Source organism: Chroicocephalus ridibundus, chromosome 8 (genome assembly GCF_963924245.1).
Source record: "Chroicocephalus ridibundus chromosome 8, bChrRid1.1, whole genome shotgun sequence".
Taxonomy (NCBI): Eukaryota; Metazoa; Chordata; class Aves; order Charadriiformes; family Laridae; genus Chroicocephalus; species Chroicocephalus ridibundus.
Window position 1 is genome coordinate 7369177 of NC_086291.1, and position 25326 is coordinate 7394502.

A 25326-nucleotide genomic window follows, 5' to 3' on the forward strand; every position below is an offset into this window, starting at 1 on the left:
TACTGTGCTGTTAGAACTTCCTCCGTTCCATCCTGTTAACAGCAATACACTGGTCAATCAATACACTGCTCAGTAATCAAATAAATCTGTAAGACCTCCAGTGCTCGTTTTGTACACACCAAATCTAAAACGTTATTTGTGAAGATCGTGGCACAGGGGAATTCATTGCAGTTCCCATAGAAAGTTGACAAATACTAGTGAATTATCAACATATTTCAGCAGCAGTTCTAAATTCATCCTTTAATTCTTGTGCACTCTTCAAGTATTCCTACATAACAAAAAGAAAAAATTCACCCAAACTCTCTTTCTGCCCCCCGTCCCAGTTTGTTTTGTATGTTAAATGTTCTTTTAATGTCAACGCCTTCCAACCTACCAAGGCTCTTAGCTGCAAACTTATATTGTTACCAAGTGCTGCACCAGGAATCCCTCACCAGCACTCGGTACCAAGTCTCCAGCATCACGGACTGTACTGTAATCTCTGCCACCCATCATGCGTGAGTATATGTTTTTCATAGAGCAAATGCACCACAACTGCAGGTTTTTACTTCTCCTGGGAGAAGCCATCCAGTCCCAGGTTTCCCCAACCATAAACTAAGGAACTACACAAATCTACTAGCAATCAGGGCAGGAAGACTAGCACTTGCAGTCTTACACATCTGCCAAGTTCTTGATTCTTTCAGTCTTCATGATAAAGCTTTAATTCTCTCACGAGCAATCCAAGACATGTTTCAACCTACGTTCTGCTCTATTTTCAGATCATTGTCAATATCTTTAATATTCAGTTATCTTTACCAATATCTTTAATATGTCAACAGTGTTTGAGTATGTGAGCAGGTAAGCTCAAGGGCTTCAGAAGTACAGTGGTTATCATGCTTCAAGCCAAGCAAAGAACATTTTAACACTGACCTGTTCACCTTCACGTGGGGCGTTTTTACTGTAGCAACACTCCCCAAAACTACTCTTAGTAACCTCGCGTTTCCATCGGCATGTTCAAACACCGTTGGAGTTATACCATGAATAAACATGAAGAAGAAAAATAGCTTTTCCCACAACAGCCTTGATGGGTTACTTTTAATTAAAATCAGTTTAATGATGGATAAGCTCTAGTATTTCCAGCAGCAAATCATAAGTGGTTGACTGTTTTCAGATACAGTGAAAAAAGTAAAGATATTATAACTACATAAGCTAGCATATTTAGTTAGTTTACTGGTTGTCAAACATAGGAAAAAGTGAGGGTTTAACATGTAAATTGTCATGACCAATAGCAAGAATTAAATGAGTATTTTGTAGAATCGGAAAGTTCAACTATGTAAGTCTAAGGAATCAGTTTCCAAGGCTTACTCTTAACCTCTCACAAAATTACTTCTGACGTGTGCTTCCTACATCAGAAACCAATAAGCATGAGTTTCCAGTATCTGATTAGTACTTAGGTGGAGGGGATGTCCCATACATAGTCTCAGTACAGTTGCTACTTCAAAACGTTCTTCACTCACGCCCCTTAAGCAAATGGCAAGACACTGCAAATACCTGATTCTTAGTATCCTTCATTTGCTCTTTGAGCTTGCAGAGGCAGCAAAAGGCAGTTCAGTGTGCCTGTGCACACATTAATGAAAACATCTCTTCTTTATAAGCACAACAAATGTATCTGCAGCTGATTTCAGATTAGCCATACAACAAACCAAAGTTTCATTCGACACAGCAGGAAAAATCGGAAAGTGGGTATATGGGAGTGTGAAATCCCAAAGCTCTAACAGGATCCCCTGTAGCCCTGCATGTCGCTGTCAGCAAGGATTTGTGCTGTTTGAAACAGCTGCTGCACCCACCTGTCCTTCCTCAGCTAGTGCTGGTGGGTGGAGGAGACAACACACAAGAGGGAGCATTTCCTCTTTTGTACTGTTATTTTATTTTGTAGTAAGATCCATGTAGTATATAAAATATAACAGGAAAAAACTGAACAAAGCCTATAAAATAAATGAAGGAGTTCGGATGACAAACCACTACAGCTCTGCTTTCGTGGTTTTATGATATCACCAGAACTCATGTACTGTTTACCTTGTACTTTTACAGTTCTCTAGCGTATGAACCTACATCAAAAGCTGATATGTTCCAATTAAGCCATAGTTAAGTGACAGATGTAGAGGAGAAAACGGCTTTCTTAAGCCACAGCTGCCCTTGACACAGGTTACAATGATGTCTAACTATACCGTAATGCACATTACATCAAGAACCTTGAAAGAGCCTCTGAGAAAACGGGTTCACATTAAGCATTTTAAAGAAAGGTTATAAATACTGCACTGTACCAACAGTACCTCCCAATGTCCTCCTTATGCCTGAGGAGCATTTGTGGTTTTTAAGAAGCTACTACATAGATGACACCAAACCTAGAGGTAGGTTATAGGCAACGGTAAGTTACAGGCAAAAAAAAATAATATCCCTTTAGAGCTAGTCAATTGCACAAACCACCCAGCAGGAGGCAAGGCAAAATGACAAGAACTCTTTCCTCCCACCTTAAACATTGCTCACACGGTGCATTTAATCTCTAGTGCCCTAAGAATGACAGCGGATCATCAGCTGCTAGTAAATGCAGTCATGCCAAGAGAACAGCTTGAAGTTATTCAAGCAAAAATCTGTTACTGTGCAGAACTGGTGCACTGGACTGTAACCAACTAGACCTCCAAGTTCAGGAAGTGACCTGATGGTAGAGAACCAAGGTGTTTGTTTTCCTTTTGACATGGAAAATATACTACATAATCAACAGGAGAACATACTGCTAAGTCTACATGGAAAGAGTCAAACATCAGCTTGTCTCAAAAGGTTAAAGAGACAAGAAAGAAAGGAAGAGTTAAGAAAGGTTAAAAAGAAAAAAAAAAAAGAGCACGTTTTTCTGAGACCAAGTTTTCTTTTTAAAAAGTTACTGTACCGAACAAGCCGGTAAAACAGCTTGTCTTCGGTATCATCTGGGATCAAGGTAAGGTTGGTAACAAATATCATGTGCACATTTCAACAATGATGAGAAACACAGCTGCATGTACAATAGTTAACAGCAAATTAAACCCAAGTTTTAATGGCAATGCCTTCAGGTCACAAAATGTGGACAAAATTTTCATCTTAATTACCTTCTCTGCACTATTTGATGATAATCAAAAGTAACAATGTTGAAGATTCATTTTATTTCTACTTCCAAAGGAAAAGGGGAAAGGTTAAATAAGTGTTCTCCAATTTGTTCTCCACTATATGTACACCCACACACATACACACACGCACATGCACACACCCCTCAAACTGCACTGACATTTCTTTTTGACCAAAAGAGTAGATCCTGGGAGTAAGTGCAAAATGCAAAATCAACTGACAGAAAATGCTGAACAAACAGCATCATAAAAATACAAAATATTTATATTACTGAACTATTAACAGATGATGTTCTCTGTTTCTTTAAAACTTTGGAACCACATAGCTGATTTCTTAAATCTAGTCCATGCCAGCTTCCAGAACTATTAATGATTTAGTTAGCTTCATTCTTTGATGCTTCATCAAAGTTTTCTACGAGATCTGAAAGAGATGAAGATATTTAATACAGTAACGCCCAGTAACATTACCTTTGCAAGTTTAATGAAAATACATATATTATAGGAACAGTTAAGTAGTTCTTAACTAGACTTGTGTATGCCATTTATTATGGGCAGATTTCAAAGGGCTTTAGAAAATAGGGTTTGTTTGAACAGACATGAAGAAACAGAAATGCAGGAACGCTTATAAGAATGGAAGTTCTAACATGAAGCGACTAAGATCTACTTTTCAGAGGTGCTGTACAAGCTGCAGATGAGTCTTGAGCCATCATCATTCTTTAAAGAATGCCTGAAGTTAGGCACCCATGAACTCCAGGAAACAGAAAGAAAAACAGCACTAGAGCATGAGGCCTGAACTTATGGGTCCACTAGTCTGTTGTTTTAGCTAATACACCATGCTGATGGATATAGAAGAGTGCGGTGACTGATAGACAGTTATTGATTGACAAATTAAGAACTTACAATATTTATTCATTGAGAAACTTTCAAACACTAACGTATGCTTTGTTTCTTCTACTGCTCTGATTTAAAGAAACCTGATGACTATGTCAATCATGTCATTTTGCAGCCCTAAAACCCTATTTGGGCATTTAGATCACCTGTTCAACCTCCCTGGAAGTATTTTAACCTATTTTCACTTAAGAATTAAGCAATTTGCACAAGGTAAACCTTTTTTCAAAAGCTGGAATCCAAAGTCATCAATGTTTTAATGCTGCCTGGTATATGAAGCCTCCCTTAGCAAGTGAGAAGTATAATCATATCAAGAGCTAAATATTTAAATGCATGAATTGAAATATTTATACATTCAATGGACATCTATGTGCCTACCTGGGACATCATCATCTTCTTCATCAATATCTTCGGATTTTGGTGCTTTACTATCCAACACTATAAAAAGAGATTTGGTGCTGAGGTCTCATTATACAGAATTAGGGACAACCAAACAAAATAAAACCCATAACACACAGGCAAAAAAGACAAAACATTTCCCCAACCCCTAATAATGACAGACACACAAGTGACTGGGCATCAACAGTAATCAACATGACCAAGAGGTCTACTTGAAAACATTCTTATACCAAAGTATCAGCACAGCCATTTTCAAATGCTTAGGTGTGTTAAGGCAGAGCTAGCAAAAGATCAAACGATACAGAAAAAACCCAGCATGACTAGATCTTCTAACTGAAGTCATGTGTTTCGATGCAGCGATAACATGGTACCAATCAGGGACCGACACATCGTATGATTCAATTACCAAGGGGCCACATCTGTATGAAAAAGTGTTTCCCTATCAAGGGTCCTGCATCAAACCTAGTCTTCAAGGTCACAGGAGTTGGAACACGCTACAAGTAATTTAGAGAAATGCAAGAACTTAAAAAAATAAAGCATTTCTTCTCTATGGTCTGACTTCCTGTACTACCTAACGAAAGCACAGTAAGTATCTATTGATACCAAGGTTCTATCAAAGAAATACGCTTATGACAATGTATCTTTCTAAGTTTTGAAAGATATTTTACATGTTAGTAAAGAACTAGGAAAAATAAACCCTTTACTTTCAATTAAACTCTGAACATGAAATATAGTAGAAATTAAAATCATTGATTTAGAAGGAATAACTATTTGTTGAAAACATTAGAATATGTAATGTATTTTCCAGTTCCAAATACAGACAATTGCAACATGACCAGTTACAGTCTTTTTAAGGACCAGTATAAATATGAAATCCATAATTTTTTGAATGCCCAACTTCAGAGCTTGATATTAAGAACTATTTTTTAGCAATATTCAACATGAAACTTGAACTCTGATATGACTACTTATAATGAAAAGTGCACCTGTTCTACAGTCTAAGAAAGCTTTTACAAACTCGTATCAAAGTCAGACTGATTACTTGCATGCTTTAAAGTACTCTCATGTTCCAATTTCATAACATAACCCATTGTAAAAATTTCCATCTATTCTTAAATTACATACTTGCTTAGGGACAGTAGTAGAGACCTCTACAAAACATGCTACAGTACTTCAAGGAGGGTATTATTCTAAAAAGGACTGTCCCCAGACTCCATTTCTTAACTGTAAAATCCCAGTAATAGTTATACCCCATATATGCACATATACACCATGCTTCCATGCTTTTAAAACGAGTACAATATAAAGAACTACATCAAAAACTTGGGATTTTTTTTATTTTGAAGCAAATCTTTGATTTTTGAATTCGTTTTTAAAAAGTCTTGGTTTAATTCCAAAGGGAATTATAAAGAAGTTAAGGAATATGTTTCTTCCTCTATAACCACAATAGAAATATGTTTTGTATGAACAAAGAAAACAGAATGAATTCCCTGACAAAGATAACCTGTTGAGTTTTTCCAAGTGAAAACATGAACTTGCTTTCCTCAGCATTTTGTCATACACAGATGTACACCTGGAATAGCAGCATGCTTGACTTACCAGATTTTTGTTTGGTTGTTTTTAAAATCAGGGCCTGCCTATATAGAATCTTGACTCAACAAATTAAAAAAAAAAAAAAAAAAAAAAAAAGAGTTTCACCCCCTGTATTTCCACAGCAGTGGCAAATACATAAAAGCACATATGCTTCTGATCACTTTGAGTTGCACATGCTGCTGGTAAATTTGGATTAAAACTTTTAATACTTTAATACTGTTCTTTAAATCAGCGATGAAATATTCCAAAGAGACCTACCTTGTCTTGGGAATTGTTCAGCTAACTTCCTGAGACTTGTTAAGCTGTCAGCACCAAGCTGGCTTAAGATGCCTGGAAGCATTTCTGTGATCGGTTTAGCCTCTGCATGACCAGTAATTGCAAAAGTGTTAGCAGAGAGGGAAGCTTGAACCTTGGGGTTGTTGAAGTGAATAACTGTTCCATCATCTTTTATCATGTTCACCTGTTTAAAGATATTAATAACATTTACCAAAATGTTGTTGCATCTTGTTGAACAAGCATGATAAATTATTAATTCAGATCTAGATTTAAAATACTAAAACATAAAAAAAGATTACAAAACTACCGCTCCTCCTAGAGGAGAATACTAGCATGATAAAAATCAAAGTACCTGGAATCAATACCACCTAAACTGGAAATAAAATACGAGTTAGTGGTAAAATATGGGTTCATACATACTATATGAAAAGGTAGAATTTTAGAGCTACAGTTCCTTCACAAAATACCCTTATCTAAATACAAGTAACAAGTATGCAAGGATCATATGTTATACAGTTTGTGCTTATTTTTAACATGAAGGCAAAAAACATACATAGGTTACTAGACTGTAAGGTATAGAGTTAATATCAGGAATGCCTAGGGAAAAAAGACCCTGAAACCTTCAGCTCTGCGTTAACTCTGCAAACTAAAAGCTCTAACAGAAAAGCCTTGCCACATCAGTTATGACTTAGGAGACCTCGCCATTCACAGCTATCTGTGTCACCTACCAGGAAAATGTTATTGTTTCCGCAGAATTGGCAAAGGCACAAGATTCACAATCTGGCCTGCTTGCTGAAGCTGCCGAAGGCAAGGATGCTTCTTACACATACACACACAGAACTGGAGGTTTATGGACCAACTGCACTGGAACAGGCTTCTATGCCTTCCCAATAATTCCATGACAACTCTTTTAAGACTAAGGACATCACAGTGGTCCTGCTCTCTTCCTCTTCCCTGGTCTTCTAAATCACCAAGAATTAAGTTTTATCACCAGTATAGCCTACTTCGCTCCTACTGTCAAAGTTTATACTGGCAGATTTGTATGGGTTTATGTTATGTTTTTTAACTTAAAGGGAGACAGAATAGAAAGTTAAAGTTTTTCTTCTGGGCATGGCTAAACTATGGTTATGTGGAAAATCACTACCTGAAAAAAGGAAGAGTTTTACCCATCCAACGAAAACAGTACTAATAAACTTAGTGTCAAAACTCGTAAGCCTTGCTTTTAGTAGAAGTTACAGGGAGAAAACAGAAATTTAGGAACTAAAATAAAGAGATCTAAAATATAAAAACAGGTAAGCTATCAATCTTCACACAGCAACAGAGTTCAAAATACATTTTGAAGAGGAAAACCAGGTGCATCACTTTCCTGCAAAACTAATGGATGTCCTGTCCTTTGCATATGGGGAAATGGTAAAGGCTTCAAGCCCAGTCACCCTCTTCAAAAGCCTCTTTAACAAAATCACAGACATCACATTTAACTCAACATTACTAGCCTCCCCAAACTCGTCTATCTACACAGAGTTTACCATGGTGTAAAAGGTGTCCACCTGAATACAACAACATACTGCAATTACATACCTAGCTATCAAGGCAGAGCATGTTGTATTATCTTCCTTCACATCAAGACATTTAAAATCCTTAGTGTCTGGATAAAGATCCTATGCTCGGTGGGGAAAATCCCACAACAAAACAGAACAAGAACTGTGTCTTTCTTTGGGTTTGTATAGCTCAGCATATAGATACCAAGCTTAAGTAAACAGACAAATTGAATTGTTTCTGTAGCAGAGATATGAAAGCTTACAGGCAAACCAGGCTTCCACACTGAATCTGCATTTGCCTTTGGAAGACAGGTATGCACTAAGTGACCTCTGGAAGCACCCTGCAATCCTGCTTAAATTAATTAATCACAGATTAAATATTATGCTTCTTTAGCCAAGTACTACAGTCATATTGAGTTCACAATGAAGGAACACCTCCCACATATAACCATCACTCTACAGTGTTGTGGAACATGTCAGTGTTTCAGTTCATATTTTATACATGTAAAATAGGAACCTTTATATTCCTACTTACATTTAACACAGAAGCTGGTTCTGTAAAGTCTTTGCTGTGTTGCAAGAAATGCTGTCTCCTGTGACTACCTGTCTGGCTTCCAGCTGAGATAGAGTTAATTTTCTGTCTAGTGGCTGCTGTGTTTTCAGATTTGGTATGAAAGGAATGTCAATAATGCACATTGTTTTAGTAGTTGCTAAGTGATGTTTATACTAGTCAAGAACTTTTTTCAGCTTCCCATAGAAGCCAAGAGGGAACATAGACAGAACAATGGAATGACCAATAGAATATTCCATACCATACATATCATGTTCAGTATATAAACGGGGGCTGGCTGGGGCAGGGAGGGAATCCGCAATCACTGCTCAAGTCAGGCTGGGCAACCAATTCACTGGGCAGTGAAACTAACTTGTGCCTTGTATATTCTTTTACCATTATTATTATTTTCCTTTTCCATTACTGTTCTATTAAAACTACCTTTATCTCAGCCCATGAGGTTGGGTTTTTTCCCCCCTTTCCTCCTTCTTTTCTCCCTACCTTTCTATGGGGCAGGAAGGCAGGGTAAGCAAGAGGTTGCATGATCTCAGTTGCTGGCTGGGGTTAAACACTACCACAATTCTGGTAATTTTCATGCAATAAAAAGACACAATTTCAATAATACAGACTTGCGAGTTCTTACTTCAGGTATTTTCATAATGTCTCTTTATATTCTGCACCACACAACCCTTGCTTCAGATGTGCCTGCACAGCAGATGTGCATTTACTGCTCTTCTCATTAAAGCAGGTAATCAAATTCATGAAGTCAAGAATCAAGAGAAGTTTTGTTTTGCAATGCATGCTACACACATTAATAACATATTACTGGCCTCTACAAGCACTATCTGGCCAGCAGAACCTTTTTCCTTATTTCTCTAGGTGTGTATCCATTAATGTAAATGAGACAAGAATCAAATAACCTTACCTATCAGTAACTAGACCTGTAATTTTCTGAGGGGAAGAGAAAGTTGTCATTTAAAAAAAAAACAACCACCAAACCAAAAAAACACAACCACTAACCACCACCAGAACAACAGAGTAAATTTAATTTCAAACAGGAAACACTTATCACTATACCTCTTCAATGCCAGCAATGTTATTTACTGCCAGTTTTTTGAGGGAACTCTGAAGTTTTTTGTCATCAGCTGTAGCTGTTCTGTGCACCACCTTCTTCTTTCTGCGAGCTGTTCCCTGGAAAAGAATCAAGACACAACAGTCAGCTATTCTCAAAATCTCACAACACTAGTTTTTGAAAGTCATATCACAGTCTGAGCAACCTATTTATAAGCTATATGAAAGCTCTGTAGTCAAAAATACTTATCAACTTACTTCACCTACAGCTTTAACTGTCAGTCTCAATTTTAAGCTGTTTCTTAAGTGTAAAAGACCAAATGGTACTGAAGAGCAGCAGTATTTTTCCCTTCCCACAAGCTAGATTATAAAAATACTATTTAGTATTAAGCAATATGTAAAAAGTTTCCCCAAGAACTTTTTTCCAAGATGAAGCACAAACACAGTGATTTAAAAAGGTCACACTTTCGTAACCAAATAATTAACATTTTTAAACTGTTCCACAGACAGCAATTTTGGAATTCTTACTCTGCAAATTTTTGTACAACCCCACCCATGGTTAGGAGATGAACACCCACACTGAACAAACTATACGCTTTTGTTTGGTCATATAAGCTACCTGCTGGCTCAGAGAAAAGAAACAGCTCAATGCAGAGTCACATAAGCCCTGGAGCTGGTACAAAGGAAGGAACTCCCCAACACGGAAAAAAGAAAGGCAGAACTGGACCAACCAACAGGTAAGCTTAGCTTGAGCTTTCACAGGTCACAACAAGTCACTGAATTAAAAAGAAAGCTTACACGCTGTGGGAACTACTCATCCAGCAGTTGTGAACTGAAATAGAATCACATTTCAGGTAGTAGATCACACAAAGAAACAAAAATGTATTTTTCAGGCCTCAAACGTACATGCTTTTTTCCCTCCCTCCCATGAACTAAAGCCTACATTTTGAAAAACAAATTTCAGAGATGTTTCTCCTTCAAACTGTAAATTACAGGAAACAATGTCTCTCTGATGGTTTTCTTACCTTTCCTCCTATTCGGACCTGCGCTTGAAGCTTGGCCAGCTTTTCTTGGTTCATAGTGCTGCGTCTAAAGAATAAGAATGAGATACAAACACAAGTTAACTATCAAAATATTAAGTTTTCCACAGTCCATTTTAAAAGTACTCTTAAAGTTACAGTGGGTTTTTAAACTTATAGAAAGTTCACCAAAACAGCACATCAAACAAATTCACATAAACAAACACCACCTAAGTAACACTAAGTGGTCCATCAGCGGTCTGTTTAGCTGAAGTGTCTGTACCATGAGGAGGCAAATCAACAGGACATTTGATTTTACGTCAGTATGAGGTACTAACTGTGAATTTTCAAGTATGCTAGTTTACTGTTAGAACTATTTGACTGAACTACTGACTCAGAACACACCCAAACCTGCACGCACAGCACGAAGACTTCCAGGGAAATACCTTTAAGAAAGCCCAGGGAGGGATTCATCACTGCACTACTTTGAATATGATTTTGAAATAATGAATTTCTTGTACTTTTAACTAATAAGCCAGTTCCAAACTCAATGAAGTTCATGTCTTGATAGATCTTTTATATGAACCTCTGGCAACTATTCACCCAATTCAATGACTGGGAAATTAAGTCAAGTGGCTTCTCCAACTGGTCAGGTGGGACCTTTAAAGGCTGCAAGACCTGAGAATCTGTAATGGGTGAAAAAACACCCCAAACCTTCCAACACATGGAAGGCATTTCGCTGCTCTGCCCCAAGAAGTCATCAGTGAACCCCTAAATAAAGGGGAAACCCTCTCCGCATGGGCATCGTGCTGGGGAAGCGACGGGGAGGGGTAGACGAGGCTCCCGCGGCCGAGCGGGATCCCAGCCAGGGCCCAGCGCCGCGGGGATGATCACCGCACGGACAGGGACCCCGCCGGGGAGACGGCAGAAGGGACTGGGGCCGGCGGGCGGCTGGCTGGCCGCCCCCAAACCAGGGGGAGTGGGAGGGGATGAAGGCCCCGTCCCTCGGGAGCCAGGGCAACCCCGCCCGTCCAGGAGCCCCGCGGCCCCAGGGGGGACCCGCGGGCCATCGGAGCCAGGGCAGACCCCGCCACACCGCGTCCCGCCGCACGGCCTCACTGCGCCGCCCTCTCCTCAGGGGACGGCAGGCGCCCGCGGCCCCGCCACGGCCCAGTGCGGCGGATGGGGACGGGACGGCGCCGAGCTACCGCGGCGCCCCGCCGCCCCATGAGGCGGCAGGAGAAGGGAGGCGAGTGGCACCGGCGGAGCCGTGCCGGCGGGCGCGGGGAAGGTCTCACCTGAGCGCGGCGGATGCCCCGCAGCCCAACACGCGGTGAGAACAAGATGGCGTCCGAAGAAGGAAAGAGAGGCGCACAGAGAAAGGAAGCTTCGCGCCACGTGACAAAGCCAACCCACCCACAGATTGGCTGCGCCGCGGAGCCGTATTTGCATAGCAGGAGGGGGGCGTGGGCGCGGGACGGCGTGCGCGCGAGGCGCGATGCCTGCTGGGAATTGTAGTCTCCGGGGACGAGGAACTCAGAGGCGGGAGGCGGCGGCTACAGAAGTGTCACCGCGCTCTGCCCCTTGGCCAAAGCGCCTTCATCTGTATTACCTGCCTAACCAGTTGGGCAACTCTTGGGAGTAGCGGGAAAAAAGGTTTTATTTGGTAAGAGAAAATAAATCCACCCCTCGCTGCCTGCTCCCCTGGGTTTTGTTCAGGGGAGTAACCCGGTGTGACGGAGGGACTTCTGCCCCGCGGGTCCCGGCTGCTCCGACGGAGCGGGAAGTGGCTGAACCACCCCAGAAAGGGCCGGGGCGAGAAACCCCCACAGCAGCCCCTTCCCTCCCTCCCCCGGCACCCCCGTGAGGTGAGGGCGGCGCACCGCCCACATCCGCCTCACATCACTTCCTGGGCTTTAAAAAAGGGGGAAGAAAAAAAGAGGAAAAAAAAAAATTGAATCACCTAAGCTGCTCCGGTCTCGTCTCGGAGGTTTAAGGGCCGTACCCGGGGTGCCGCTGCTGCCCGCGCCGACACCATGAAGGCTCAGCCGGCGGCAGCCTCCGTCTTCTGCCTGTGCCTGGTGCTGGCGGCCTCCGCAGCCTCCGCCGCGGAAGGGCTCGGAAAGGGTCAGGCAAACGTTTTCTTCGGGCTTTCCTCTCAACTTTTGCGGTGAACGTGTGGTCCGGGGCCGGTCCGGTTCCCGCGGCGGGGAGGGAGGCGCGGGGGGGCCGGGCCGGGCCGGCCGGGCGCTGCCGCCGGCGTTTGGAGGGAGAGCGCTGCCTTTTGACTTTAAAGCTGAGGGGAGGTCTTTAAGCCGTCTTTGCTGTGGGGGTTCTATTCCGGCTAAACCCCGAGGAAGTTCCCTTTTGGGGGGCTTCGCTTTTACCTGGGCAAGGCCTTGCGGGGGGCGCAGCCCCTCAGTGCCCTGTCAGCCCTGCCCGGCCTCCGCCGGCCCCTTCTGGTGCGCCAGGAACGGCTTTTCCCTCCCGCCCTCGGCTCCCCTTCTCCTTCCCCGCCGCTCCTTGCCTCTCCCCTGGCTCGTCTGGGCCTCCTTCTGTCATTGCCATGTCTAATAGCCCGGTTCAGTCAGGGTGCGCCTGAGCTTCCCCTCAGGTAGTGGCTTTAGCCTGTCTCAGGGATAAATCTCCTCTCCGGGGCTGGGAGTCACGCAATTTGGTCAACGACAGCAAAGCTTTGTGGTGTGGATCCGTCATTCCCCTTCTGTTCTACAGTTAATTCCGCAGATGACTTTCATTCAAAAGAAAGTCATCAGAAATGCGTTGTGCAGTGCTTTTAAAAACATACTGAAGCTCACCACAAAGTGGGTTTTAATTTAAAAGATGAAAAGCTTTCAAAAAGCGTTTCCTAGCTAGAACAATAGGAGGTTTTCCCGGTTTAAACATGTTGGCCTTTGAATGAGATAGCTAACGTGTCAATATTCTGAGTAAACATGACTTCTGCTAACCCAACTGTTTTTTGCTCTGCTACGTCCTGCTGGTACGAACACAGCCTCGTGTCTGAAGCTGCTTCTGCAGCTGACACAAGTGTGTGTGATTGGACACGGACAAGGCATCCCCACCTTCCTTACCCCACAACTAAATATTTGATGTGTTGCATCACATATGTTCACAGTTGCTCATATCAGGACAGAAGATAAGGTAATAAAAATACCGTGCCAACAGTTGAAACCTCCCGGATGCTGAACTAAGGAGCCACAAGGTTTTGCCGACCCTGTTCTTGTCTTTCTCCAGCTCCTTTGCCATAGTCCTCTGCTGGAGGTGGTGTCCACTTTCCCCTGTGTCAGCACTGGGCAGCCTCTGGCTCCTGATGCCTGTGTAGCTCCCAAAATGTGTCCCCCTCAGCACCCTGGGCACTGCTGCCTAATCCAAACCCTCAGCGTTGGGAAGGGGCCAGCCAAGGCTGATGTTTGGTCACCCAGCAGAGCCCTGCGTTACTGGAGCAATGAGACCTGAGGAGCTCTTCCAAGGGAGTTCCCCTGTGAACAGTTCCTGGATCTCCTTCGTCTCAGCTCTCTGTGTGGCTTTCAGCCACGAGAGGTAGTGCCGTGTCCGCTACAGGGTCAAAAAACCTGGCAGTCCCCACTTTGCAGTTGTTAAATGTATGCTCGCTCGCTCTTATCTCAACTGACATAACAAGACTTGTTGTCTGGGTATGGGATAAAATATTTCCTGCGTCGTTCAGTCACTGTAACATGTAGAAATCTGTGTAATGGCATTCTTTCTTACTCTTCAGTAATATTATCATCATCAGTAACACTTAGCATAATAGTTTTAGAGCAATTAATGATCATATGTTGGCCTAGGAATTTTTAAGTTTCACTTTAGTTCACATTCAGTGGGATTTAGGAAGCCAAATGCTGACATGTTTAATTTGTCACTAATCAGTTAATAAATGTTCACAGATTGAAAAAGAATGGGGAATAGTCAGAAGGCCCTTCAGTTTTAATCTCTGTTTGGGGGATTTGCTGTCATTTGCATATTTATTAAAATATTCATGAGTGTGGTATGTTCTTCTTAATTAATTTCAGTGGGATTCCTCATAAGACTATGTAGGTTGTAAGTATTTGCAGAAGTCTTTCCAGGACTGGGATTATAGTTGGCTATAAAAAAAGAATATAAAATGAGTTGAAAATATTCTTAAGGGTTGGTCTGTCTTCTTCTGTTAGTTGGCATGTTAAATTATGCAGCATTTATAAACCCTTCTCTCTGGCAGGTTTTGGAGATCATATTCATTGGAGAACACTAGAAGATGGGAAGAAAGAGGCAGCAGCCAGGTATGTTGGCTAGTTTTAAATACAGAAAAACGTCTTTAAAAACATTGACAAAGGTTCTGTATCAATCCTAAATTTAACCACTGAAAATAGTAATTATTAACAAACATGAAGGTGATCTGGGAGACTGTTCACATCACTATGGCTTACTAGAGAGAAAATAAAGAGTTTTGTTCACTTTGCTGAAGCACCACCTAGGTTTAATCACTGCAGTCTAATTAAATGATTGAAGTCCTAGCATGTCTTTGAAATGGGAAGAAAATAACTGGGTGTTTATTATAGTAAAGAAGGATATTGTTCGCAAACCCACAAACACTTGTCTAATTAGTACTCAATCCCCTTGAACTCAGCGGTGCTAATGTGTCTGTATGGATGAGGTCTCAGTGTGAGACGAGTTATTTTGTCACTGTAGTGAACTGATAAGTTGTTTAAGTAGACGCTTTTCTGGGTTAAGTTTCAACTCTAAAAATAACACTGTCTCTATGAAAAGGTAAAAAATGACATTTTGACACATTTTTTTCCTCAGAATTTCTTCTGGTTTTGTTATAATGCGAGAAGGGAAATTGTATGTTTATTAATTCTACTTGTACTTTTGAATTTACAACCTAGATCTGACAATGCTGACGTGAGCAGAAATTCATTATGCCTTCCGGGTTTGCTGTTTTATTGAATTCTGCTCTCAAACTGATTTGCCTTGTGAGTTCTACACTCTAGTATAGGCACCAAATTAACCCAGATGGTACAGTTCAGAAGTCTTACAAGTTTTTATCGCGGTATATTTTAGCATTTATTTGATATACCTGAGCAAAAAAATATGCACACTCTCTCCTTTCATAGAATCATAGAATGTTTTGGATTGGAAGGGACCATAAGGATCATGTAGTTCCAACCCCCCTGCCCTGGGCAGGGACACCTCCCACCAGACCAGGCTGCTCAAAGCCCCATCCAGCCTGGCCTTGAACCCCTCCAGGGATGGGGCAGCCACAGCTTCTCTGGGCAACCTGGGCCAGGGGCTCACCACCCTCACAGCAAAGAATTTCTTGCTGATATCCAATCTAAATCTCCCCTCTTCCAGTTTGACCTGCTCACCGGTTTGACCAGCAGCATTTGAGTGTTAGTGAATTGAAGGTTTGGGAGAAACAAAACCAAAGAAAAAGATAAGCAAACCTAAAAAGGAGATTTTTGTTCTAAGTCTGACCTTAGGTCAGGAGATGGAGAGTTATATGAAATTATCAGTTGTGCAGCAAGTGGGATGCATCAGCGCCAGCGGTCCAGGAAGTTTCAAGGCTTTAAATCGATTTCAATTCTGTAAATCAAATCTGGACGTGTCGGAGATGCTGGAGACGCTTGTTTCTGGGGGGATTCGAGGGTGGGGGTCCGGCGTTCAGACAGCCCCTGGGTCTCTGGTTCCCGGCGGCCACCGCAGGACCCCGCAGGCCGGTGTCCCTGCGCCGCTGTGGCGAGGGTCGGGGCCTCTTGCCGCGGCGGCTCCGGCGCAGGCCGCGGTTGCCCGGGCGACCACGGAGAGGGGCGTGAGTGACCTATCGGAAGCAGTATCCGTCGCCATCCGGGTCAGCATGGCGGCGGGGCGGGCGCGGCGGGGAGGATGCCGCTGGTGGTCCTGTGCGGGCGACCGGGCAGCGGGAAGAGCCGGCGGGCGGCGGAGCTGCGGGAGGCGCTGGGCGGTCCGGAGTGCCAGGCCCACGTCGTGGCCGAGGCGGAGGGCGGCCGGGGGGAGCTGCGTGCCGAGGTTGAGCGGCGGCTGAGCCGGCGGGACGTGGTGATCGTGGACGCGGGTAACGAGCTGCGGAGCATCCGCTACGAGCTGTACTGCGCGGCGCGGCAGGCCGGCACGGCCCGCTGCCTCCTCCACTGCGTCGGCGGCTCGGGCCGCCCCGACGAGCCGCCCTTCGAGGCCCCCGACCCCCGCAACCGCTGGGACCGGCCGCTCTTCACGGTGCACGGGGAGGAGCCGCTGCCGCTGGCCGCCATCCGCGCCGCCCTCTTCGAGAGCGCCCCGCCGCCGCCGCACCGCGCCACCCGCTCCCAGCCCCTGCAGTCCTGCGGCTTCCTCCACCACCTCGACCGTGTCACGCAGGAGGTGCTGGCCGCCGTCATGGCCGCCCAGAGGGACGGGGCGCAGCCCGGGGAGGTGGTCCGCGTCCCCGGCGTGGCCGAAGGGCTGGTGCTGACCCGGCCCGTGAGCATGGCCGAGCTGAGCCGCCTGCGCAGGCAGTTCATCAGCTACACCAAGATGCAGCCCAGTGATGAAAACTTGCCCCAGTTGGCCAGCATGTTCCTGCAGTACCTTAGCCGCAGCATCCAGTGAAGCCTGACACCTGTGCCGCACACAGCAGTGGCCGTGGTCCGGTCCCAAAGTGCTCGCAACAGTAAGAACGTGCCTTCCAGCCACAGACCCACGGAGCTCGGGTCCCACCTATCGCATATTGGATCATAGAATCACAGAATATCTCAAGTTGGAAGGGACCCATAAAGATCATCAAGTCCAACTCATGTGGCAACAGCAGCTCTGGGAAGATGGATGCCATGTCCCTGCAGCACCCGAGCAAGCTATATTGCTAAGGGGATCTGTAGGGATGCTGTTCCTCCACCCCTGCGTTCTCCTCACTTGCATCTTTGGAAAAGGAGAGCTACTGTTGCATGCCTGAGCAAGTGAAGTCTCCTATGGAGACCTAAACCCCAGTAATCCAATAGTGTCTCAGCATGAAAGCCCAAAAGGTGGTGACTGTAGGGAAAACTTTCTGCCTCCGCAGTGGCATGTGTATGTCTTGAATAAGAAGATTGTTTTTCCAAGGCTTTCTCCAGCTAATGTCAAACTGCAGAGGAGACTTCTGGTGCAGAACTGTAACAGGCTGTATTTTTAGGATGTGACTGTTTCAAAAAATCCTGCTGAATCCAAGAGATAGATTTGCAAACTGTGTGTGACAGAACGGTGCCGGCTTAGCATACTCAAACCTCTCTGTTTCAGGTTTAGCAATAAAATGTGTGCCTTAAATAGAGTACGGTCTTAATTTATCTGCAGGACTATTTTATTGAAATAATTTGCTGTGTCTTTTTCTCTGCAAGGTCATCGTTAAACGCCTTTAAAAACACTTAGTTCTTTAAGAATGAGTGCTGTCATAGGAAAAGTGAGCTAAAATGACAGTGTCTGTTCTGGGTGAAACTCTCCCATAAATCTGTACCAGCTGTGATGGGTAACTTAGTTTTGCACTTAGTTTCAACTAATTTCAGTCTTTGCTATACCACATATATAGCTTATATAAACTTTTCACTTTCTAGGGGATGCTTCATCTCTCATTTTAATAAATTGTGGCTTTTGGTTTTAATTGTATGTGTAGTGCTGCCTGGGAGGAAATGGTAAAGTGGGGCAGGAAGGGTTACTTTAATTACAATGGCTGTTTATCTGACATACTGGCTGCTAGGTGGACTTATGCATTGCAGGAGTGAGAAATGACTACAAAAATGTTTTGATGTAAATAAGGTTATTTTTCCTGTCTAAGTAAAGAGAATAAAGCTGGGAAAGTACATTCAGTGTCTCTAGAACTTTTGAGTTCTCACTGGGTAAGAGTTGATACTTCAGGACTGTGAGCACTTAAATTTAAAATCTGCTTTGAAAATGTCTCTTAACTTTAAAAGAAAAAAGTGTGTTGCAGTACCGATTACCAGACGTTTCTGACATGAAGCACTGATCCTTGATGATTAGAACAATGTGTATTTTCCAGACTTAAATCAGTGTCTCCTCAAGAAAGAGGATGCTCTTCCATCATCAGGGAGAGGACGCTGATGCAATACAGGCTTTACTAGGGAAATGTGTATTCTTGCTTCGTACTGCAAACAGAGTCCTACGTAAAGATGTTAACATATTGGTTAGTTATTAATGGCAGGCTTCTGTTTGAACTGTTCTAAATGTTAATTGCTTCCTCTCCACCCTTTCCTGGTTCTGACGGCCATAGCTGAATGCTGCTGAGTAGAAATTTTCTTTCATATCTATCTACAGCTAAAGAAAAACTTGTACTTTAGTTCTGCTAGTAATTTATTTAGTTGCCACCATGTGCAAAGGTCTTTGTAGTTTCTCTGTTTGTGAGAAATTCACTTCATTTTTAATGCCCAAAATGGTAACGGAGTTTACAATAACAGAAAGCTTAAACTTTGCTTTGCTTGGCATATCCTGAAAGAAGTATCAATATAGTATGTTCTCTGCGTCTTGATTCCTTCTTTTCATTTCCTTCCTCCATCTGTACCTGGATGTGCTCAGCGACAAAAGTCACCTGTAGTTTTATCACTTTTCTTGTTAGAAAGGTAAAATTGATGCAAATAGTCAGGAGCAGTGAAATGGTGCGTTAATTGAATCACCATCAGTAACAACAGGAATTTTTGTAGTGTGTTTAAGGCCTTTGTCTAATCGCATAATGTAGCCTGAATATATTATAAAAGAGCTTAGAGAAATTCAACTTGGTAAGCTTGACTTTGTCAGAAGGTGAAATGCTAATGGGATTTTTGAAGAACAGGGTTAAATAAAACGTATGTTGGGCAATGGGAACTTAACCTCTAGGTAGTATAGGTAGTGAAAGTCAAGTGAATTGTTTTGGGAGAGAGAATAGTAAAGAATAACTTTGGCCCTTCTGCACTGCACTTAATCTAGGCTGCAGTTCCGCGCAGCCCCCTCCTTCTCAGTCCTGGCACTTGTTGCATTTGTCACAGATTTATTTCAGCGGACCAACACGTAGGAAAATAGCCTGGCAGCCAGAGGGTTTGCTAGGTTACTGTGTTTGATTATTGCTCAAGGGAGGGTGTTAGTCACAGGAGGTGACTGAAACATGCAGACCATAGTGGGGAGAGGGATGGATGTCTGACTGTCATCCACGGATTGCCTTAAGCGGCCACGAAAATCCATACTGAGATCTCTCAAGCAGCTGGTATCGCTAACCACTTCCAGTAAAAAAACACATGACCAGTTGTTTATCTGAACAAATGCAAACTAATTAAAAGCAAACCTTCCAAAGAGAAAGTCTCTTCCTCTACAAGAGCAGTTATTGGCTGGCAGTTATAATAAATTATTACTATACATGTTTTAAGATTGTGAAAACTTTTTGCAAGACAACCTTAAAACACAGCACAATGTCTTTACATCTCTGTTATTTTCCATTACGCTTAGTCTTTGTAGAAGTCTTGGCCATTAAAGTGTACATGTAATACAATGCGGTTTCTGTAAGCTTTCTTCGATGATTTTCTTTCTCTCTTTTTTTTTTTTTTTTTTAGCGGTTTGCCTCTTATGGTTATCATCCACAAGTCGTGGTGTGGAGCTTGCAAAGGTAAGTGCATTTAATACTAGAGCTCACTGAAATTTCTAATGACCTTTTGTATACAAATCATTTAACCGTGAGAAACATGAACTTCACATTCAATACGTAGCTAACAGTATTTGTATTTCATTTAGAGCGGTATAATGTCGCACCGTTTCACCTGTTAGCACTGCCAAAAGCCGGCCATGCCTAAATGCCAGCAAACTGCCAGCTGTAATGCTGCACTTCTGTAGTAGCTGCAGTTTCTCCTGCACTTGGCTATAAAAAATGGGACAGAATGAATGATCTTCAAGAATTAAGTGTAAATTGCCTTAGAGCTGGTGGTTCTTTGAAGGTGAGACTTTGTCTCTTTCAGTATCACCAACATATGGGCATAATGGCTAAGCTTAGAGGATGAGCTGGTTGAGTGAGAACTGCTAGGTTATACCAAGGTTTTTGCATCTGTTCCATTGGTTCCAATATGACCATGTGTGTCTATTGGCCAGGCTTCATCGTACGGCTGCTTAGCAAGGATTGCTTCAGTTACCTGCTCTTCTGAGCCTGGCTTTAACAGTTTGATGCATATATTCCATTTACTCACTGCTTGTTGAAAAGTACCAGCTCTCCAGAGGGAAGAATGAAGTCGAGATTTTGATGCTGACCTGAAAACCTGAAATCTTTTCCACGTCTTTACGCATCTCTTTTTTTTTTTCTCTGCCCCTGCCCCCCCTCCCCTCCCCAATTAGCTTTAAAGCCAAAGTTTGCTGAATCCAAGGAGATCTCTGAACTTGCCCATAATTTTGTTATGGTCAACCTTGAGGTAGGCTGCTCTCTAATTTATATCCATGTAACTGCATAGTAATTAACCATTTGGAATCCCACTTAACTGGTTGCATCCTGTTTTGTGCACATCTTAAGTTGTGCACTCCCGAATAGGTATTCAGGATTGATTGATAGACCTGATTGTTTTAAAAAGAATTTTCTTCAGTCTGGTTATTTCAGTTGTGTTTATAAACCTGGCTCTCTGCCATTGTCTCTGTAACAATTTGTACCTTTTGTCATTCCGTTGCTGCAATAAAGGAATTTATATTCATTCTCTCATAGAATCATACAATGGTTTATGTTGGAAGGGACCTTAAAGATCATCTATTTCCACCCCCTATGCCATGGACAGGGACACCTCCCATGCATTTAATGCAAATTGACGGAACAGAAAAAAAATACTATTCACAAATGGTACTTGTTTAGGTAAAAATAACTTACTTTCCTTTGAGAGCGGAAGATACTGCAGTTTTACCGAGTGTCTGTTCAAGTTACTCAGGATAAATGGAATATGAAGGCAATAGCTTGTTTCTTTAAAACAAGTGTTGTGTTTTGGTAGATACCTTGCTAATATGTTCCCTCTTTTCTGTCTTGCTTTGATAGGATGATGAAGAGCCAAAGGATGAAGCCTTTAGTCCTGATGGAGGTTACATTCCCAGAATCCTCTTCATGGGTAGGGAATCCACAGCTGTTGTATCTACTCACAGGACCGTGTCCTTATTGTTACCACCTACATTTCCTGTTTGATTTCTTGTTCCATAGACCCCAGTGGAAAAGTCCACCCAGAAATCATAAATGAGAAAGGAAACCCCAGCTACAAGTATTTCTATACCAATGCTGATCAAGGTATGTGCAAAGTAGTTTGAAGTGCATTTTCAGCGAGATGAAGCGTTGTGTGAGTGCTGAGTGAAGGACTCATCTTCACTTTTGAGTGGAGAAAAATGATGATACTTTAAGATAACTGGGAGCTGTTAGATACAACGTGAGTGAGTGGCTCTCATACCTTGAGGAGCCTTAATACTTACTATAATGCCTGTAGGACCTAAACTTTGTCTCCAGCTGTGATATGGAAAATCATGCAATTCATATGATCCAGCTGCAAACAGTTGGGAAAAGGGCACAGGACTGGTTTGGTTGGGTTTTTTTGGTTTTTTTTTTTGTTAATTTGTAGATCTACATTCTGTAACTGTGTTATTTTAAAACACTTTCATTACCAGGACACCTTCATGTTTTAATCTTGAGATTAATAGTTGCTGTCTCTCTGTTTAAATTTCAGTTGTCCAAGGGATGAAGGAGGCCCAGGAGAAGTTAACAGGTGACGCTTTCAAACAAAAACACCTGGGAGATGAACTATAATGAATACACTGAATGATGTTTTTCCATCACTTGGAAAGTCTAAAAGGAAATGATTAAACAGACCAAGAATGTAGATGCACTGGAGGGACATAATTCTCCTGTCAACAATGTTAGGTTAAACCCTGTTTGGAGTTCACACACATGCATCAATTACAGTGTTATCTCCTCCTCTGCCTGGCAGTTTGTACTGTAATGGTTATTTGCAACTAGGTGATGTGCAAACACATCAATTTGTGTGTTTGAGCAACCACTAATATTTGGTGTTAAAAAGGAGGTGTGTAGGGCAGAATGTTCATTTGAGGACAAACAGTGTGATTGGAATAACTAGAAGTAGCCGGCATTTTGATGCTTAATCAGGGTTGAATCCTTTTCTCACTGGTGTTTTGTGATCCCATTGCTTTTACTGGGCATTCCTATGAATGGGGCATGTTCTTCGGCCAGGTGTTTTCTAGACAACCCAAACCATGAATTTTGCCACTAAGCCAAGTAGAATAAATTTCATGAATGTCCAAGTAGCATGTGAAATTATTAGCTCTGCAAACACATTTTTCTGTAAAACTGTGTGTGATTCATCTTTATATGCCTTTGGGCAGAAATTTAACGTTTTCCTTGTGCACTCACCTTTTGATTGTTTCATCAAGTGAGGGTGGGTTATGTTGAAGCTTTACGGGGGTTCCCCTTTTATTCTTTGAATGTTTTTTGGCGAATGCCTTGCCATCACATTGTACTGTATTTTTGTACCAGGGTGAAAAATTAAACCTTTTTAAACATAAGCATGCAGACAGTGTTTTGTGGTAAAGGGCATAGCTTGCCATTGTTAAGGATGGGGGAATATATTTTTGTTTATGTTGCAGCGGTTATTAATGTTGAATGTCACAGACAAAGAAGGTTTCTCCTTTTTGTAAGTAAAAAACAACAGGGTTTTTTCCTTGTAATTACAATTCAGCCATTCTTATACTACCTATACTGTTGAGGGCAGGGTAATACCTAGTGTTTATCTACTGGAACTGAAAAGAAAAATAGAGGGGAAAAAAATCACCTCTCTTGAACTGCTGGTAATGCTTTTCTTAATGTAGCCCAAGATGCTGTTGGCCATCTTTGCCACAAGGGCGCATTGCTGGCTCATGGTCAACTTGTTCTCCACCTGGACTCCACCTCCTCCTCTGCAAAGCTGCTTTCCAGCCTGTCAGCCCCTGGCCTGTACTGGTGCACAGGTTATTCCCCTCCAGGTGAAGGACTTTGAATTTCCCTTTGTTGAATTTCCTGGCAACTCTCTCTGCCCATTTTTCCAGCCTCTTGAGGTCCTTCTGAATGGCAGCACAACCGTCTGGTTATCAGCTGCTCTCCTTGGTTTTGTATCATCTGTCATTTTGCTGAGGGTGGACTCTGTCCATTCACCCAGGTTGTTAATGAAGATGTTAAAGTACTGACCCCAGGGGTTATTCCACTAGTGACGAGCCCCTTTCAGCCCAGCGGTTCTGCCAGTTTTCCATCCACCTCACTGCCTGTTTATTTAGGTTGTACTTCATCAGTTTGTCTCTGAGGATGCTATGGCAGACAGTGTCAAAAGCCTTAGTAAAGCCAAAACGCCTACTGCTCTCCTCTCATCCACCAAACTACTTGTCTTAAGGAAAAAATCCTGTCCAAAAGGCACTTGCCGTAACTTCCCATAACAAACACAGAGAGATAATTTTCTACAGCTAATTTTTGAAGAGGTATCTGAGGACATTAGTTGGGCAAAATTGTTGTATACAATAAACCCAAGTTGTCTACTGAGTCTGTTTTTACTGTTCAGTAGCGTAATGAATTTTACTTTTCTAACTAGTCTGCCTTTAAGGGATTTTAGACACCAAAACTCAATTGGGCTCTAAAAGACAAGAACTCAGTGGAAATAATGGGATTATTGCACATTACAATTACCCTGCTCAGCTACTAAAAGTTATTCTACAAGTTTTATCCTCTGCTTGTCTTGCAAATTGTCTAATAAATTAACCATGAAATTGAACTCGGAAACTGCTCTCAAGTTGTATCAGCCTTCAAAGTAAATAATTCTATGTAAGTCCTGAACAGGATTTGTGTTTTGCAAAATTGTCTTTTTTTCCCCAGCTGTATTGGTTGACCTAATAAAAAATAGGTCTTGTCTGATGCTACTTATTTTCATGTATAGTCTTAGATTGACATGACTAAAAAATCATTGATACTTTTTATTTACTTGCCACCAGGGGGAGGACTCTGCTTGTTCATCTGGGATATGATTCAACAAATAATAATTAAAAAAACAGTCTCTGATGCAAAATAGCAGGGTGCACCTCTGCTATTTTCCAGGCACACTTTTGCAGCAGCTCTGTCCTTGTCTTATCTCTGCAGTGAAATTACAGCCTGGGAGATGTATGGCATTTGTCCCAAAGCTGTGCTTTGTAAAATGCTCTGATGTCAGAAGCAACGTGGCCTCAAAGTAATTTTTAAAAAGTTCTCCATCTAGAGACATCTCCCTTCAGTGGCAGATGTGGGAAGTGTTCTTCATCCTTTACCTTTAAGACCATCCTGATTCAAAATTACTCTCCTTCACCTCTTCTCTGATGCATCTCCTTCAGCACTTTCTGCCTTCCAGACTTGCTATTTCTGAAGCAAAAATACTCCATAATCTATTTTCCTTTGTTATGTGGCTGCCTCCTTTCTCTCTAATCCTTCCTACCCTCCCTATGTTCAGACTTGGTGAGCTGGTACAGCTTCCCCACCCTCCCTTCTACTTGCTTTTGTCCTCTGTAGCAGGATGGAGCTTGGCACTTGCTCCCCTGCTTGGCGTGTAGCTGGGGTCTCGGTAGAATATGACGTACGTGCTGCCCCAGTTTGATTGCTAGGGCAGCAGTTAACAGGCGTAAAAGCTGTTTTGCATCTCTGGATTGCAGAGCAAACTTACTTTTGATCTGTTACTTCAATATTTTTCTCTTTCTACTTGTTAGTTTTAGACCTGGACATTTGAGTTGCAGATTCTTTATGCCCTTCTGCTTTTTAACCCAGACCAGGTGAACCTGCTGGTTGGCATTTTCTGCGGTACAGAGGGATACATCTTGAACCTTCCATCCAA

At 42.5% G+C, this 25326-nt stretch overlaps 3 protein-coding genes across 3 annotated transcripts; 2 read left to right on the forward strand and 1 right to left on the reverse strand.

The window, feature by feature from the left end:
• Window positions 1-1057: 1057 nt before the first annotated feature.
• On the reverse strand, window positions 1058-11886 carry BTF3L4 (basic transcription factor 3 like 4). The gene is made up of 6 exons (XM_063343405.1): window positions 11764-11886; window positions 10472-10535; window positions 9453-9566; window positions 6270-6471; window positions 4398-4457; window positions 1058-3552 (listed from the first exon to the last, which is right to left on the reverse strand). The coding sequence occupies exons 2-6, from the start codon at window positions 10523-10525 to the stop codon at window positions 3506-3508; spliced, it is 477 nt and encodes a 158-aa protein (XP_063199475.1). The 5' UTR covers window positions 10526-10535; window positions 11764-11886; the 3' UTR covers window positions 1058-3505.
• Window positions 11887-12352: 466 nt separating this feature from the next.
• On the forward strand, window positions 12353-24384 carry TXNDC12 (thioredoxin domain containing 12). Its single transcript, XM_063343728.1, has 7 exons — window positions 12353-12592; window positions 14700-14760; window positions 20038-20090; window positions 20807-20880; window positions 21486-21555; window positions 21645-21728; window positions 22159-24384. The coding sequence occupies exons 1-7, from the start codon at window positions 12502-12504 to the stop codon at window positions 22236-22238; spliced, it is 513 nt and encodes a 170-aa protein (XP_063199798.1). The 5' UTR covers window positions 12353-12501; the 3' UTR covers window positions 22239-24384.
• On the forward strand, window positions 15309-18305 carry KTI12 (KTI12 chromatin associated homolog). Its single transcript, XM_063343727.1, has one exon. It carries the CDS (start codon window positions 16364-16366, stop codon window positions 17084-17086), a length of 723 nt encoding a protein of 240 aa, XP_063199797.1. The 5' UTR covers window positions 15309-16363; the 3' UTR covers window positions 17087-18305.
• Window positions 24385-25326: the final 942 nt, after the last annotated feature.

What these genes read in the sequence shown, in the direction of transcription:
- BTF3L4 (XM_063343405.1), bottom strand. Translation starts at nt 10,525, where the DNA reads ATGAACCAAGAAAAGCTGGCCAAGCTTCAAGCGCAGGTCCGAATAGGA. An exon ending in AGGTCCGAATAGGAGGAAAG is followed by an intron (nt 9,567 to 10,471) that starts GTAAGAAAACCA and finishes ATTCTTTTCCAG; the next exon opens with GGAACAGCTCGCAGAAAGAA. An exon ending in TGAACAATTCCCAAGACAAG is followed by an intron (nt 4,458 to 6,269) that starts GTAGGTCTCTTT and finishes CTCTTTTTATAG; the next exon opens with TGTTGGATAGTAAAGCACCA.
- TXNDC12 (XM_063343728.1), top strand. Translation starts at nt 12,502, where the DNA reads ATGAAGGCTCAGCCGGCGGCAGCCTCCGTCTTCTGCCTGTGCCTGGTG. An exon ending in TCCCAGAATCCTCTTCATGG is followed by an intron (nt 21,556 to 21,644) that starts GTAGGGAATCCA and finishes CTTGTTCCATAG; the next exon opens with ACCCCAGTGGAAAAGTCCAC. An exon ending in CTATACCAATGCTGATCAAG is followed by an intron (nt 21,729 to 22,158) that starts GTATGTGCAAAG and finishes TTTAAATTTCAG; the next exon opens with TTGTCCAAGGGATGAAGGAG.
- KTI12 (XM_063343727.1), top strand. Translation starts at nt 16,364, where the DNA reads ATGCCGCTGGTGGTCCTGTGCGGGCGACCGGGCAGCGGGAAGAGCCGG.